Source organism: Punica granatum, chromosome 6 (genome assembly GCF_007655135.1).
Source record: "Punica granatum isolate Tunisia-2019 chromosome 6, ASM765513v2, whole genome shotgun sequence".
Taxonomy (NCBI): Eukaryota; Viridiplantae; Streptophyta; class Magnoliopsida; order Myrtales; family Lythraceae; genus Punica; species Punica granatum.
Genome location: NC_045132.1, coordinates 1,795,547 through 1,812,441, shown reverse-complemented (window position 1 = coordinate 1,812,441; position 16,895 = coordinate 1,795,547). Strand labels below are relative to the sequence as shown.

At 33.0% G+C, this 16,895-nt stretch overlaps 1 protein-coding gene across 2 annotated transcripts; it reads right to left on the bottom strand.

Moving 5' to 3' along the window:
* Window positions 1-805: 805 nt before the first annotated feature.
* LOC116210233 (transcription factor MYB1-like) lies at window positions 806-2,257 on the bottom strand. Of its 2 annotated transcripts, none has more exons than XM_031544085.1 (3): window positions 1,945-2,257; window positions 1,713-1,842; window positions 806-1,398 (listed from the first exon to the last, which is right to left on the bottom strand). In XM_031544085.1, the coding sequence occupies exons 1-3, from the start codon at window positions 1,997-1,999 to the stop codon at window positions 846-848; spliced, it is 738 nt and encodes a 245-aa protein (XP_031399945.1). In that variant the 5' UTR covers window positions 2,000-2,257; the 3' UTR covers window positions 806-845. The 2 variants fall into 2 exon arrangements, with proteins under 2 accessions (XP_031399945.1, XP_031399944.1); XM_031544084.1 differs by having other exon boundaries at window positions 1,961-2,247.
* Window positions 2,258-16,895: the final 14,638 nt, after the last annotated feature.

The window sequence follows — 16,895 nt, the reverse complement described above, 5'->3', positions numbered from 1 at the left end:
TGGTCTTAATTGTTGGTAAATTAAAATGAGAATCAACCGTGTAGGTCTTTGTAGTTAGCTAGAATAGGTGGCGCGATTGGAAGAGTCGTTCGTACAAAATCGGTTTCATCTGCAGTGGACGATAAAATAAAAAAAGAATATTCCCTTTTGCTTCTCTTTACAAAGTATAAATTTTTTCGGTGGGTTACAAAATATATATTGGACCCCTATAATTTCAAATGAGTTAGTGACATGCCTCCTCTAGATTCATGTCTCCTTATATTCTATCAATTATTATGAGGTTTGAAAGAAAATTCTGTCCTTCACACGTGACGAAAGTCAGGAAATTAATAAGAGAAGGACAGCAATAAATAAATCTTAAAGAAATTTTATGAAATATTAAAATAGACATAATACAGCTCGATCGACTGAAGCAATTCCTTATCCCAATTAGCTCATTAGTAGGTACATGAATCTAATTAAGTCAAGTCAAAGTTAGCATTGATTAAATAATTATTTAATTATTTATTTACTAATGAAAAAAAGACATTTTTGGTATGTAAATTTAGCCTTCGATAATTTTAATCCTCTAAATTTTAAAAGTGCCGAATTAGTCCTATATGTTTGCTTCGTAAGGCTATTTTAGTTCATTTGGTGACTTATAGAACTAATGATGTCCTTTTTTTCAAAACTTATAGGATCACATTTTAATTGAAAGTCAACTTATAGGACCACTCATAGGACCAAAATTATCTTAGGGAGCAAATGTATATGACTGATTTGGCAGTTTTAAATCTTATAGGATCAAAATTGACTGCATACCAAATTTGTAGGACCAAAAATATCATTTTCCCATTTATTAATGTTCAAGCAACCGAGTCTAATTCACCCCCTTCAAGGAATGAAGCAATGGACTGGAAGTCCGATTCACAGAGCATGAGCTCAGGGGACATTAAGGCATCATCGGAATTTAGAGATGATGATGGCCGACTAATCTTTCCGTTATCCCCTTCCCTAATTTCACTATACCCATTATCGCCTTCTTGGTCGATGTTGTTGAGACCGAGAAAGTCTAATAGGAAACCATCGTCCAGTTCGAAATCTCCGAGCTCACAATCTCTATCGACTGTAGACTGGGGCCCATTTGCATCCATTGCCTGGGGGTCGATTCCTTTCTCACTCTCTGGCTCCAGAGATTCGATGGTATTGCAGGGTTGCACATCGGTCGTCATCTCCGGTTGGTTGGCAGATCCTTTCTTGTGAGGACGTTTTGTGTGCTTAGGACCCGAGGAAGACGTGCGGCGGGAAGTTGAAGGACTCGATGGGTTTCCCTGTACTCTCTTCCCGGCAATGGTGTTCCAGTAGTTCTTTATTTCGTTATCAGTTCGTCCCGGAAGCCTTCCGGCAATCAATGACCATCTGAACAAGAAAAGAAACCAAGGAAATATGAAAAATTTTGCAAGAGAAGAGACGCAAGAAAAAAAAAAACAAATAAAAGTACGATTGAGTACTATGAGTATTCAATTCTTAAAGAGAAAATCAGCTGCTCTTCGATTCGAAAGAAAGGATCTCTCCCAGCCCAAGAAACTCCATTTTCGACGACCGATCATTTGAATAACAACTCAAGAATGCCTGGTATCGATAACGGTTATCTTATCAGAATAGATCGACCTAATGCTGATCCCAAGTTCAGGTAAAATGTGTTCGGAGGAAGAACCGAAGTCGGAATTAACCTGTTTCCGAGAAGCTTATGCAGCCTGATAATGAGCTCTTCCTCATCCTTGCTGATGTTCCCTCTCTTGATATCGGGTCTCAGATAGTTCAACCACCGAAGCCTGCAGCTCTTCCCGCATCGTTTAAGCCCTGCACAAATGGATTGATTAAACTCCTCCACTTAAGCAATCCATCTACATATTCAAAGCTACAAAAATGACAGTGTGAAGAAACATATTGTACCATACATACGTATATATATACTGACCAGCTTTCTTTGGGATTGTACTCCATTTCCCTTCACCATAAGCTGTGATGTAGTTCTTGAGGATTCTATCTTCCATTTCAGTCCATGCACCCTTGTTCAATCCTTCACTCGAACAGCTCGGACTCCTGCCCATTTCCGTGATTTCGTAGCAGTCAGCCTTCTCCCTGATGTCCCTGTCTTAGGAGTTCGACAATCGACTATTTAAAAGAGAGACTCCCAGCTCTCCTTCCTTGCTCTCGTTGCTTTCACGGTTTATTATTGATTGCTGATACATAATATTATATATACATGAGTACACGGGTAAGAGAGAGGGCGAGAGAGTCTCATGTACAAAAAATTAAGTGTCAGTCGAGAGAAATTTTATTTATTTATTGATTGTGAATAGCCACACGTGATCATACATGACTATTTACCAATTATAAAATGTTATATTATTACTGAGCTCTGTGGATTCTAATGTGATAATATATTAATTATCGTATATATTATATGGTGGTTGACAACTAATTAATAATTTTTTTTTTTCGGTAGTGATAAGTAATAAGTTTCTGAATATCATTACATGATAAGAATAATTAGTACATCTACCATTGTATATTTATGGCCGAAATATATCTACAATTTGGTCCTTGATGTGTATTATTTTAGGCCAATTGAGTTGTCAATAAGCAAACTTGACCTGCATTAAAAGGTCCGAAATCCTCTAGAAGCAATTCATGGGCTGGACAAGTGGAGGCTCTAGGATAACTAATCTCGATCATTGATTTTTTATAGAATTTAGTCAGTACGTATGTATTTCAATTAGTAATCCACCACTACCAAGTATAAGTATGACCTTAAAAAAGTGCTGAATCTCAATTTATATGATTCGAAAAATTTATTATAATTTATAATTTCATCCACTTTCGGGGTAAGCTTATACATTTACGCGTGAACTTTTTTCCTTAAAACAACTGGACATAGTTTAACTTACATATTCCTTGTCAAGCTGATGATTGCTACCTTTTAACCTTTTCTGTCGGCATCCCTGGTGCTAATAATTTCAGAATGGGGTGGTCCTCTCCTTCTCCATGTGCGCAATATTAGGACAATGGAGAACCAAAAACCGAGTGCACAGCCTAAGCGATTCACTCCCGGTTCCTTGCTCCGGTAACGCACGTGGCATGAATGCTGGCTCCGTTTCCGCTCGGTCGCTCAACCAACATCTAGAGCATCATATATATATATATATATATATATGTTATAACTTTACTTCACGAATCTATCTCATAATAAAAGAAATTCAACGGACTGATTGAGAAGGTGGCCTTATATTTGGCCGTCTTTATATTTTATGTGCATGGCCATTCTATAGGTGACCATCCCTTAACTGTATGTTCATAAAATCTATTTATGGGCCATGCTTATGTCTATGTACAATTATAGGTGAAGATCTACAAAATTCCATGGCTTCTTTCTTATTTTATTTTTACATAATTTTGTGGTGAAGTACCTTTTGATGAAAGAAATAATGATATTATAAAATACTAACACAAATTCAAGCTAACAACGTAATGTTGACACAGACAGAAATCACACAAGAGAACACGAAGCATGATATTTAGAACACTATAAGGAGACGAAGACACGACCGGTACAACAAGGGCCACACACACCACACACGCCTCAAGCCGCACGACCATTACACCGGTTAAGGTGGCATGCAGTTAGTTACAAAAGCATATGATTTTTTTTTGAGTGAAAACAAAAGCATATAATTGCATTGATTGATATGGCAAAGAGATTCCATGGCTCCGTGCGGATTTCACGTTTTAATTTATTTTCGGAATATGGGCAGGAAAAAAGGGTCCGTCCTGTGAGCCTCAGAAATAGGAAATTGCACCGTTGAGCTTAATGAATGAAAACTAATAATTTAATGTGAAATGGGTGTAGTGCAGTAACTAACACACTCACCTAGTAACTTGGAGGTTCCAGGTTCAATTCTCATTAGTGGGATTGCCTATACCCTTTTATTTAGATTTCATTTTTATTTTCTTGTACTAGTCCATGAGTCTCCTATTGTAACCGAAAAAAAATAAAATAATAATTCAACTGCCCTTCTGTGCGTACGGCAATACCCTCTGCCCTCTCTCACGGTGAGGCTAACTTTCTCCCATTCCTTGAAAGTTGGTTGTAACCCTAAAAACTAGGAGACAACAGTTAAGAAAAAAAGAACACGTTGCTGGGAATAATATCCCTCCTCCCCCTAATCTATTCAAATTAGGCATGGCATGGCCCACGTGGCCTATAAGATGTGATAAATTATTAAATGGTCGGGGTTGCATGAGTTTCGCAATCTCATTTTTATAATTCATAAGATTTTGACATTCAGATTCATGGGATGTATGATTAATCCTCCTATGTATGATGCGATGGCCGTAACATCGTCCTCTCCATACTATTTCTCGAGCAAATGGACAATTGTTCTTTGCATGAAGTCCTCATATATATGGGCCACATTTGCCAACTTGGTTGAGCTTGTCGTATACTTTCAGAATGTTAAAGCTTATACGAGGCGACATCATATTCAGAAAAGGAGATCCACTGAAGAGAACACAATTAAATCTCTTGATTAGGACGATCGGATGAGTGAAGGAGTGACTGCACTGAACCCCTTCTATATTCTACATGTTTTATTAACAAGAGGCATTGGCTGTAAAATTTGAGAGCTTTTAATATGTAAAGGGAACGGTCGACTTTGGGCTTGAGTTCTATGTTTGACCTAATACAGCATTCGTTTTGTTTTGATCCAAAGAGAACTAATAGCATTGATCACTAGTTTTCCGAAACTCTTAGCTGTGTATTTGCTAGAGCTATAAGGTCCATCCGTTTTCTCCGGGCACAATGCCATATCCATACAAGATCAAACTGACTGTTCCGGAGTACAAATTTAGGGGCAGCTCTATATACATACTTGTGATTAGTCCCACATCCAAGGAGGGAAGGACTGTCCCTCCCTAGACAATATACTGACGAAGGTCACATGCAAGTACTTGATGGCGTTACCCTATCATTAATTTCAGACGCTGCTATGGGTTGGGATGCCTTGATTTTGAACCCAGCTTAATTCTTTAAACAACCATAGTCTAGGACAATTATATATAATTGTACCTAGCTCAGTTTATATGAGTCATTTCCTATCGCTTCTCCTTAGAGAGAAGAATAACCTTCCTTGTCAATCAAAATAACCTTTCGCTAATACTATTTTTTGGTCAAAAGAAGCACACTCGTGATTCTTAAAATTTTAAAAATAATAATAAAGGAGCATGAAAAATCTTACTAACAATAATCAAATTCAAAATTTGTTGATTTTAAATTTTAAACACTATGTTGATATTATTAGATACTTCAATTATTATATTTTATTAGTTTCTTAAGGCACTGCATGCTCCACTGAAATTTGCATGTCAAACGACTAGTAATAAGGAGTGGGTATTTCTACCGAGATAAAAGGGGTGGGTATTAATTTTTCTTTTGGAGTAAACGGGGTGGGTATTAATAATATATTAAACAATATAAAAGAAACAATAATGGGACAAACTATATGGATTTGATATATACTTTGCAATGAGAGATCGGCTGACCACAATTTTTTAGTACATATATATATAAGTGACTATATTTTTCATAGGTCTAAGATTAATTATGCATATGCGTGATTATAAGTTTCATTTATATATTAAGCTAATTCAGTAAAAAAAAATCTGAATCTTAAATAGATGACAACGGGTCCATCCTCATGAGGGACCTACGCGTGGTAATTTCCCCCCTTTTCTATTGCTTTAACTAGTCTAAAAGTCCGCATTGCACAGGATTTGTCCATATAAGTATTCTCAATAAATTTCTCGATTGATTACGTACTCGTTAAGATACTTGATAAATTTTTTTAAAATATGTTTAATTAAACTATAGCTTAAAATTAAATCTATTTTGCATAAATTAAGAAGTTAAGATTAGATCGTTTAGAATGATTTTTTAAAATAAATTTTACATAAATTGAAGCTAAGCTACTTGTAGTAATTGGATTTTAATTTAAAATTTTGAAATTTTTTTAGTGTTTAATTTCTAACCACATTTTTTCAAAGTCCTATTTTTCAATTATAAATAATATATATGTAATATGATGTTCATAATTTGAAAAAAAAAAAGGTAATTGTCAAGATATTCTATTTTTCAATATATCTTATAGATAATATATAATGAAGGCATTTGATTCTATTGATTGGAATTTGTTGAGATGCATCTTTGAAGCCATTGGTATTCCTGCTATAGCCACTTGGGTGTTTGAATGCATAATGGGATCCGGTTTTCTGCTCTTGTTAATGGTGGTTTGAAAGGCTATTTTAACGGTCTCAAGGGACCAAGACAAGGAGATCCTTAGTCTCCTTACTTGTCAGTCATGGCTATACGAGTTCTCACTAAGCTATTGCATAAAGCTGCTATTAATGGTCTTATAGCTTACCATCCATTTTGTAAAAAGATTCAGCTGACTCACCTTGGGTTTGTTGATGATCTATTGATTTTCATGAAAGAAGAACTTAATTCCATCAAGGCTGTTCTTGACATCTTTGATATGTTCTATAAAATGTCTAGACTGAGATTAAATCCAGAAAAAACTAATATCTTTTGTGCTGGGATGGAGGAGCAAACTATCAAAGACATTTTGAACTTAAGTGGTTTCAGGAGGGGTTCTTTGCCAGTCAGATATCTAGGAGTTCCACTCATTATGGGTAAACTCATAGACAAGGATTGTAAATCGCTTATTGAGAAGATTACTTGTAGAATTGACAGGTGGCCAGAGAAGAAGTTATCATATGCAGGAAGGCTTCAATTGTTAAATCAGTAATTAATTCCCTAGTGAATTTCTGGGGTTGTGCTTTTGTTTTACTTAAGAAAGTTTTGAAGAAAGTGGAGCAAAAGTGTAAGGCTTTCCTTTAGAAAGGCAAAGATGGTGATGAAAGAGGTACAAAGGTGGGTTGGGATAAGATCTGCCTGCCAAAGGATGAAGGTGGCTTGGGTGTTAAAGACTTTTACAACTGGAATCTATCATGTAATATGTGAAGTTGATATTGTTGCTTTTTTAGAAGGCTGGTTCTCTTTGGATTGCCTGGCTAAATAACTATCTGGTAAAAGGAAGGAGTTTTTGGAGTTTGAAAATTCCAAATGACATTTCTTATGCATGGAGGAAACTCTTAAAGATCAGATCACTAGTTTATCCTTTTCTCAAACATAAAATTGGTGATGGTCAGCCAACATTCTTCTGGTTTGATAGTTAGACTGATAGGAGTCCCTCATTTGGTGAAGGTTCCTTGGATGGCATTCCCTCTTATGCTAAGGTTGCTATTGCTTTGACTGATTTCGTTCTGACCAACAGAGTAAGTAGAGAAGAAAGGAGGAGAGGTATTCAACAATTAACGGCATCTAAGACTTTGATACCTGGGAAGCAGGATGAGATTATTTGGTGTGCCGGTAGGAAAGGGAAGTTTTCAATTTCTGGGACCTGGAATGAGTTGAGGAATAAAAGTGGTAAAGTTAATTGGTACAAGCTGGTTTGGTTTAACCCTTGAGACCAAAAACAAATTTTCTTATTGAGTCAAGATGGTCAATGGGGTAGAGTGTCAATTTTTTCCAAAAATAGGGTTGAGTGTCATTGAGTAAAACCTTAAGAGGGGAGTGTATTTTACCCTTAATTTTTATATGTTTAACTAATTAACGATCACATGTAGAACCTTCAAATATTAACAAATCATTTTAACCAACATATTTTTCTATCCCATTCCAAGTGCATCAAATTTTCTGTTTGGTAATACGGCGAAAGGAGAAGTCACCAAGTGTACATGGAGCTTGACCTGTTTAATAGGCCGGTTCAATTTGCAAGTGAACTGATTAGTTTAGATAACACCAAATAACCGATCAAAAATGGCTGGAGGGGACTGACGTCTAGTGAGGGTAGCGGTGGCCGGTAAATTTTAAGGTATCGGCTAAGGTATAGCCGCACCAAGTGATTCATGGGATATGCCATTTATTAAAATATAATCATTATTCCCAACAGGACTATACTTAATTATAAACTGAAGTAAACAATTAACGGGTTACAAAAACACAGGGAAGCATTAATTTGCATTTGATTCGATTTATTAGTGAACGATTGGGTGAGGGGTTGTGCCCATTAGGATAGTTATATAGGTCAGGTTGTCTGTTTCAATTTACTATAACAGAAGAGTTTCACTGTCATTTCTTGGAAATCTAGGGCAAGGGCATGCTGGAGGTTTCATTCAATAGCCAACGCTTCCGAGCGAGGAGTATCAGGCAGTGGCAACGGCCACAGCCTGAATGGAGTGCCGCTGTCTCCGGTCAGTAAACTTTCCTCTACTTAGCCATCGCGGTGAGGTTCGTTCCGTAGGAGTTGAAACGACGGTTGCGGGTGAGACGGCGTAGAAAGTCCCGTCAGTGGCTATACTGCGATGATGATTAGGGTTTCTCAGTATCTTGTAATTAGGATTTTTATTTTATATAATATCCGTAGGGTTGTCAATGGAGGAAAAAATAGCTTCGTGTTTTCTGTCTCTCCCCGGAATTTCAAGAAGTAAAGAAATGATTACAACTAATCGCCACATCTACTGAAATTCAAATTAAATTTCTTTGATCTTGAGAAACAAAATCAAACTTCAATCGCCATGAGAAGATATAAAGGAAGGAACCTATAGTATGTGGATGGTAGAGTGGTTAGGAGTATCTGCTACATGCATGATCATATTTAGACTCCGATTGTTTCACGTAAATAATTATTCAAACGAAAATTATTTTCATGAAAATTAAGCTCAAGGAAAATAATTTATTTTCCCATGTTTGGGACAATATTAAGAAAACCATCTCCATGTGCTTGGAAAGATGAGTTAGGTGGGTCCGGATAAGAGAGAGATAGTTTTTCGGTGTGAGTTCTAATATCCTGATATCCGGAAGCTTAATGGATAAATCTCTTCCAGCGTAGATTTTATGCATTCACAAGGACTCGAACCTGAAACCTTACTTAAACGGAACAAACGTCGAGCCGCTTGAACCAACCTATGTTGGTAGGAGAGAGAGAGTTTACAGTACGAAAAGTGAATTTCGAAAATTTTTACCTGAATTCATTTTCCTTATTTTTGCCTTTAACAAAAAATATTTTCCTATTAACCAAAAAGATTTTGTATTACCAATATAAGAAAAGGAGGAATTCACTTTTCTGTAAAGTTTTTTTTAAAAAAAAACAAATGGAGTCTAACTGCAGATAATTTAAAGTACATTATTAAGTAATAAATAGTTATGAGAATTAACATTAAGTTGATTTTGTATATTTTTCTTAATATAATATTTAATGATATCCTCAAATTTAAATGTTAAAATTTTATTATCCATGTGATCATAATTTCATAAGATTAGTGATTGTGATAATGATTTTTTTGAAATCTTATTTTAAAGATTTAAATAGTTATTTTAAAATAAAAATCACGTTGAATGAAAATTTTGAAACAAATTATTTTACTTAATATGCATCGCATAATACCTAAGAACCAATATAATATGAAGAATTATTACATATCTTTAATTAAGAACAAATTTTATTTTTGAGCATTCTAAAATAAATTATTCAAAACCCTTATATGAGGATTTGGCATATGAAAATTTGTAATTATCTCAATAATTTGTTCTAATATGGTTTCTAATATTTGTTCTCAAATTTACTAATTATATTCATATATTGTTTATACAAAAAATAACTATTCGCTACTAAAAACTCCTCTTTCTTTCTTGTACTACAAAAAATATCCTCTTTCTTTCTTGCCTTCTCCTATTTTCTCTGTCCTCTTCCTCTTTCTTTTTTCTCACCGCTACAATTACTAAAGGCATATATTAAATGATAAGAATCTATAACCATATAAATATTAAAATCCGGGACGATATACCAAGAAATGCCACGTAAGACGGAGCAAACTTTTCATTGTATTGACTCTTCGTGTGACCACCAGTAGCAATGCAATAAGTGGCACAATTTTGTAATGTTAACTCGCTTCTCAAAACCGACTTGTAATGGAAGACTAACACTATGTTTGGTTTGTGAGTTATGTTTTTAAAATTCTAACTCTAACTTTAACTCTACTCACTGTACAACAAAAATCAACAATACAATTATTACTTTTATCATTTTCTTCAATTTTTTTAACCACTCAATTCAATTTTTAATAATAAATTATCTCAACTATTCATTATTTTTTCACATTTTTTCTCATAATTCAACAATACAATCATTACAAACCAATTAAAATCAAAACTCAATTCTACTTAACTCTAAAACCAAACACACCATAAAGACTAACTTATAAAGAATTAATTAAATTTTCACATTAAGTCTTATGGGATCCAAAGCTTTGGGATGAAAATCAACTGGATATATACATAAGAGAAATCATACCTCTTACGGGGTAGACAGCATGTTGCAGTAACTCGACACATGAAGCTTCGACTGAATTGTCTCGAACCTTACCCTTTGAGGACGGTAAAGACATATTAACAATTTAGAAGAAGTCAACGTACCATGTAATTACCGAGAAGCACCACGTTGGACAAAGCAAGTTTTTTCTTACATGGCTCTTTGTGTGACCACTAATAGCAATGTGATAAGTGGCACAATTTTGTGATGCCCAGTCGCTTTTCAAAACAAAAATGACCTGTAATGGAAGACCAAAAGACTAATTTATAAAAAATTTTAAAAAATTCACATTAAGTCTTCCAGGATAAAAAATTTTGGGATGAAGATCGACTGCATACATACATTTGAGAAACCATACCTCTTTAGGGAGTAGATAGCATGTTGCAGTAACCCGACACATGAAGTTTTGACTGAACTGTCTCGAACCCTGCCCTTTGAGGACTGTAAAATAGTTTAACATGCAAAATTTAGAAGAAGTTAACATACCATGTAATTTCGCAATTTCAATTAGAAAAACAACCTATTTTTAGTACTTTATCATAGAATATGTTATAAAATGATCGCAAAATAAAATAAAATAAAATAAGTCGTCTTAAGATAAAGAAGTAACAACGAAGCAGACAGAGAAAATGATTGACTTTGAGTATCTATGGACTTGGAATATGTTAGGACAAAAAATTTTTCTAACGTCCTAACATATGATAACAAATAAAATAGATAAAGTTTAGTTGTTTCGAGAAGATAAGACCTATGTGCACAATAATAATACAAAATATTAAAGAAAATATATTAGGCATATAAATCTATTTTTCTAGATGTTGTACACCAAAAAAAAAATTTAGATGTTATTTTTCTAACTTCTTGCCTATCTAATAAAATGCCTTATCATGTTCCAGCCCGTGCATGCGTAGGTCTTTCATCTAGTAAGATAATAAAAGCTGGAGCGATGTGTAGGAATGAACGTGCCGCGTAGGACGAAGCATACTTTGGTTGCGACACTTCTCGTGTCACCACCAATAAGGACGTGACAATTGGCATAGTTTTATGTCGCCACCTCTACTTTCAAAGTCAAAAAGACTTATTTTATGAAAAGTCATAAATCGTATATATAATTATTTAAAATAAAACTAAATATGATTATTTATGAAAAGTCATATTCATTTTTTGGCCCTACAATCTCTGACATGGAGGAATATTTGAGTAAAAAATTCCTTCATCAACTATCTTGTAGGGAAACCAAAATATGGTGGAATCCTAAGACTCCTCATCATCTTGAAGTAAGTACATTTGTTATGCATAAATTAGAGGGAGATGATTTCATGTTATGTGGATACCAAAACTTTCATAAAGACAATTGATGAACTATCTATGATGGTACAAATATATAATATGTGAAATATATGATATATTGTTTACTCTTATTTTTTTTGTTGGATCTATGAAATAAAATATATTAATTTGAGGAATTTTAATTAGAGAGAATTGGTATATTATTATAATGCACTAAGATCACTCAACTTGCATCCTTAAAGTGCTATAGATATGTAAGAAATAAACAAATCAATTTTATAAAGTTTATAATGCAAGAATTTATAATAATAATAATTTTGTTAATTATTCGCAATATTCACGGGCCCCGTCTTTTCCTCTAATTCTTTAAAAGATTATGTCATACTCTATGAAAAAGACATACATATTTTCAAAAATCATATAAAATAATTATCACTTTCTTGAGGCATTAAAATGATGCATCTATTATATATAGTTAAAATAGACTCCTAAGAACAAGAATCCTCCATTCTGTTGAGCGTAAGAATCCCACGTAGAAAAATTAAGGGCCCGTTTGATATTAAAATTTTTTTTAACTCTACTTCACTTATTTTCAATTCAACAATACAATTATTACTTTTCCATTTTTCTTTAATTTTTTAAACCATTCAATTTAATTTTTGATACTAAATTATCTCACTATTCATTACTTTTTCCACAATTCAACAATACAACAATTACTTTCTCTCGACTATTCATTACTTTTTCACACTTTTTCTCATATTCAACAACACAATTATTACAAATTAATTAAAATCAAAACTAAAACTCTACTCAACTCTAAACCAAACACAACCTAAGAGTAATCCAATGGGTTTATATGTAAGTTGGATACACACTTAACTGTTTGAGCTTTCAAGTGAAAATAAGTTCAAGTCTGTATAAACTCAAAAAATTTAATATAGTTGATCTACGAGAGCACTCCACATAGGTTTTTCGGGCATTCTCATTTATTGACTCTTTGAATCTCCGTTATTTAATACTAGTTGATTCATGTACGTTGCGCAGTAATTTTTCATCTTTTTTTTACAAAATAGAAAATCAACGCATGTTACTTATAAATGAATATAGATATATATATATATATATATATATATATATAAAGTGGTCACATAAGTTAAACCATGATTACAATAACAAACACGTACTCTATATATATAAAGTGAACAATATGCTTATAGAGTGACTGCAATCTTATAATACGTATAAGGCTTACAAAAAAGCATAGCAAATAGAAAGACGATTGATAAAATGAATTACTTAAAGAGAATTTAGCATATAGAACTTGAAGCATATCTCGTATTCCGATGAGTTCTTTTTTACTATTGAGAAACTTTTAATTTTTTAAAAACAATTAATTATATATTATTATATGCAACTAATCTAAATAAATTTTTAACATTCGTTTAATTTAAAATCAATAAAATACAGTCTGAGTTCATCTAACTAAAAATGAAAAGTCAATTCACGTGGAGTTTAGAGTTATCAAATGGTACTTCGAGCACTCAAGTATTTCTTATCAAGAGCTGAGGGTTATCAAATAGGGCTATCATATTTTGTGTATCGGCTTTTATATATTATGTATTGACTAGGTTATACCCGCACATTGTCGATAGTGTTTTACAAATTCTTCTCCAATCAAATACATATGATGCTAATAAATAGAAAGAAACAAGTACTTACACTGATTTTATGGAAACACAACAGCGTATACATATATATAAATTAATTCTACCCAGGATATCGTGTAAGAGTAAGGTGTAGGAAACACTAAGAAAAAAGGCACACATGTAATTTGAATTTTAAAGTCTACTGTTTATAGGAAATTCAGTACGTAAAAATCACTTATAATATATAAAAGCCGGCAAGCACTATGAGAATTCATCTTTTGAAAACCCTCAGCTCGTGGTTAGTATTCTTTTGGATTTACTCGGAGAATTTAATTTTCCCAAAGAGATTCGTGTAGTTGTCTAGAGAAAGCTCAACTGTGAATGAATATCTTTTCACGTTGCCAAATTCATGCACTTTGTTATCATATTCTACGAACTTAATTTCTAGTGTGGAGATTCATGCATTTGACTTTTTAATTCCAATTAAATGAATTTTTTCGATATTTTATTTGCAATCATATTCATTGAATTTTTGAAATATGTTCATATTATTTGTATATATCAATATATAATTATGTGTTCTTTTGAAAAATTACAAGTTTTCTCAATAATTTAAAATATCTCATCAGGATACGTGATAATTTTTCAAATTCAAAGCACTAAATTTCCTATAAGCAATAGACTTGAAATATATTAATTAATGTGCACTTTTACAAAGTCTAAAAGAGCTTAGAATTATGGAGTCGGTTCAAACTACATTAGTCGGGGTTTCGTTAGGCTTTGGCTACCAAGGTTTAAAAAAAAATGTTTAGAAGCAACTTCGCAGAGTAGGTAAGATTTTCATCAAAGTTGATAAACTAGAGCTTCTTTTATTTGACTAATTTACATCAAATGGGAATTCTGAATTCATTTCTCCAACAGAAGAATAAAAGAAATTATTGTTTAATTGTAGATAAAGAGTGACTGATTATCATCTCTACTTCTCTCACTAAATTGTGAATTCCTTGATTGATTCTGATTCGCTGACCAAATCATATATGATACTCTTTTCTAAATAAATATCACTGGATATTATAACAATCTTTGGGTTCAATTGGCTATTCTCTTGGCCTCGATTCAACTAACCCTATGGTTGATGATCTCAAGGGAAGAAAAAAGAATACAATATCATCTACGTTTCGATCCGACAACACCGTTGTCCCCCACACACCAAAAAAAATTTAATTAAAAAAATACCAAGGACTGATCTTAGTTAACATCCCAATATAATATACCCATTAAAATCGTCTGCTTTTCTTTCTCTCTCTTTCACAATCATCATTTAATTATTATTATATTAGAGCGATAACCACGAAAAACATGTGTTTTGCGATTCTCAAAAAAGTTAGCCGAAACCGATAATAATTGCCAATACTTATCCATGAACTAATAATTGCCAATACATGAATGCGTGTTATAGTAGTGTTTGAAGAATAGGACAAATTGAGAAGAGATTATTGCAAATTACTGAAGAAAAAAAAGGAAATTCTTGCTTGGACTCAGTTTCCTATCTTAATATGGACTTGAGTCGATAGCTGAAAGTGAGTATAAATTTCAACGTAGATGAATATGCCCATTTTCCAAAAATTAAATATTATAAAATAAAGTAAGATTTTATCTTTAGTGTTGGGCTTTGTATAGTTCATAGAAAGCATCTCCTAATCATGGTAAAGTTGATGTTTGAACATGGATTAACTAAGACACCTTGTGGTTTCACATAAAAAAGAAAAGCTAGCGCCAATTATGATTAAAATAATTGAGTCATATTAATGCCAATTGTAATTTGTGTTAGAAATGGATGGATACTTCGATAGAAAGTTGATCTTCGACTGTCTTGCCCAAACCATATCTGACATGAAATTTCTTAGAACAACTAATAATTTCTCAAGATAAAAAAGGCATAGGAAACATATGGATTCTTCCATTAAGTGAATATATAGAATTGCTAGGCGGAGATAGGCCCAAGACTTTTATACCTATCTCTAAGTCATCTTAGGAAGCTATATCTACTAGAAACTGAAACAATGCATTGATTCTTCAGTTTAGCACTGAAGATACTGGAAATTCTACGGTTCGTGACATGAACGGATACTTTCTTTGCAATTAGATCAGATCCAACATGGTTCTACTCTCCAAATGTCGATTGAATGGCTTGCAGTTAGGCTCTCATGAACAGTCCATAACATAAATGGTAGAATTTTCTCAACATATATACGTTCCATACTTCTGACATTCTGTGGTGCCGTTCTTGCACGTGGTTTTTATATGCAAATTAATGAAATATCTAAGTTATATGTAGCTTTACAAGTAAAATTTATTTTTAAATTTTCAAAAGAATTGAAAAAAAAAAGAACGGCACTTAAATCTAAGATTAGCTGTTTTAATCCGTGACTAGCTAATTAGTTTGGTTTATTATAACTTTCAACAGAAAGTTTGCTTAAAAATACGATCTAATTAGTACTTGAAATAGTTAAAATATCTTTCTGCAAATCGAGGTGGCTATGTGTCCAATCTACATATTTTACGAGTGTCTCTTCTTTTTTTCTCTTTAAAATAATGAAAACGTTTAAATGTTGCCTGTGACACAAGAAGACGTGAAGAAGACATTGATTCAAGTAGTAAGATGGTTCTGCTACGCCTTGACTTCCTAGGATCAATTTTTTTATCCTTCTTTTTTCTCCATTTTCCGCCAACACGTGTCCCATTCATATTAGTCAAATTCTAGTTTGACTAATTTGAGCTACTGTTGACTTAGAATTAAAGAACCAGTTGATTAAAATTCCAGGAAACTCAACAGCATATTGCACGTGTCTCTTCCACGTGTTTATACGTAATATATATATATATATATTATAAGTTATAAGTAAATAATATGATAAAAAATTTATAATGGATGCAATAACCATATTATTCTTATATATAATTAAATCACTTCATAAACTTGTTTACTTTAAAAAGATATTACAATTTTAAGATATATCAATAAATTTACACATGCGTTGCATGTAAAACTTTCACGTAATACTCAAACAACATAATTGATAACTCTCGATCTTGCGTGTTTATTATTCCTCCTTGTGCATGAATATGGCTAGTTCATCAATGAAATTAGTGTTATTAGATAGTTTTTATATCAGTTATAATGTCATGGAGATGTTTAGGTTGCGTTTGGTTTCATAGTAGGATTTTAAAATCAGATTTTGATTTTGATTTTGAGTGGAATAAATGAGGCCCACCCTTTGACTTTATATGAATTATGTTGTTTTGTTGTGGAAAAAAGTGATATAAATAGGGCTCACTCTTTGACTTTGCATGAGTTATTTTATTTTGTAGTTGGTAGAGTTAAGTTAGAATTGTGATTTTAAAATATAATGTTGAAACCAAATAGGCCCTTAAGTCTTTTGTTAGTGTTTTGGTAATTTTAGCTCTCATTTGGTCTCGTTTTGGC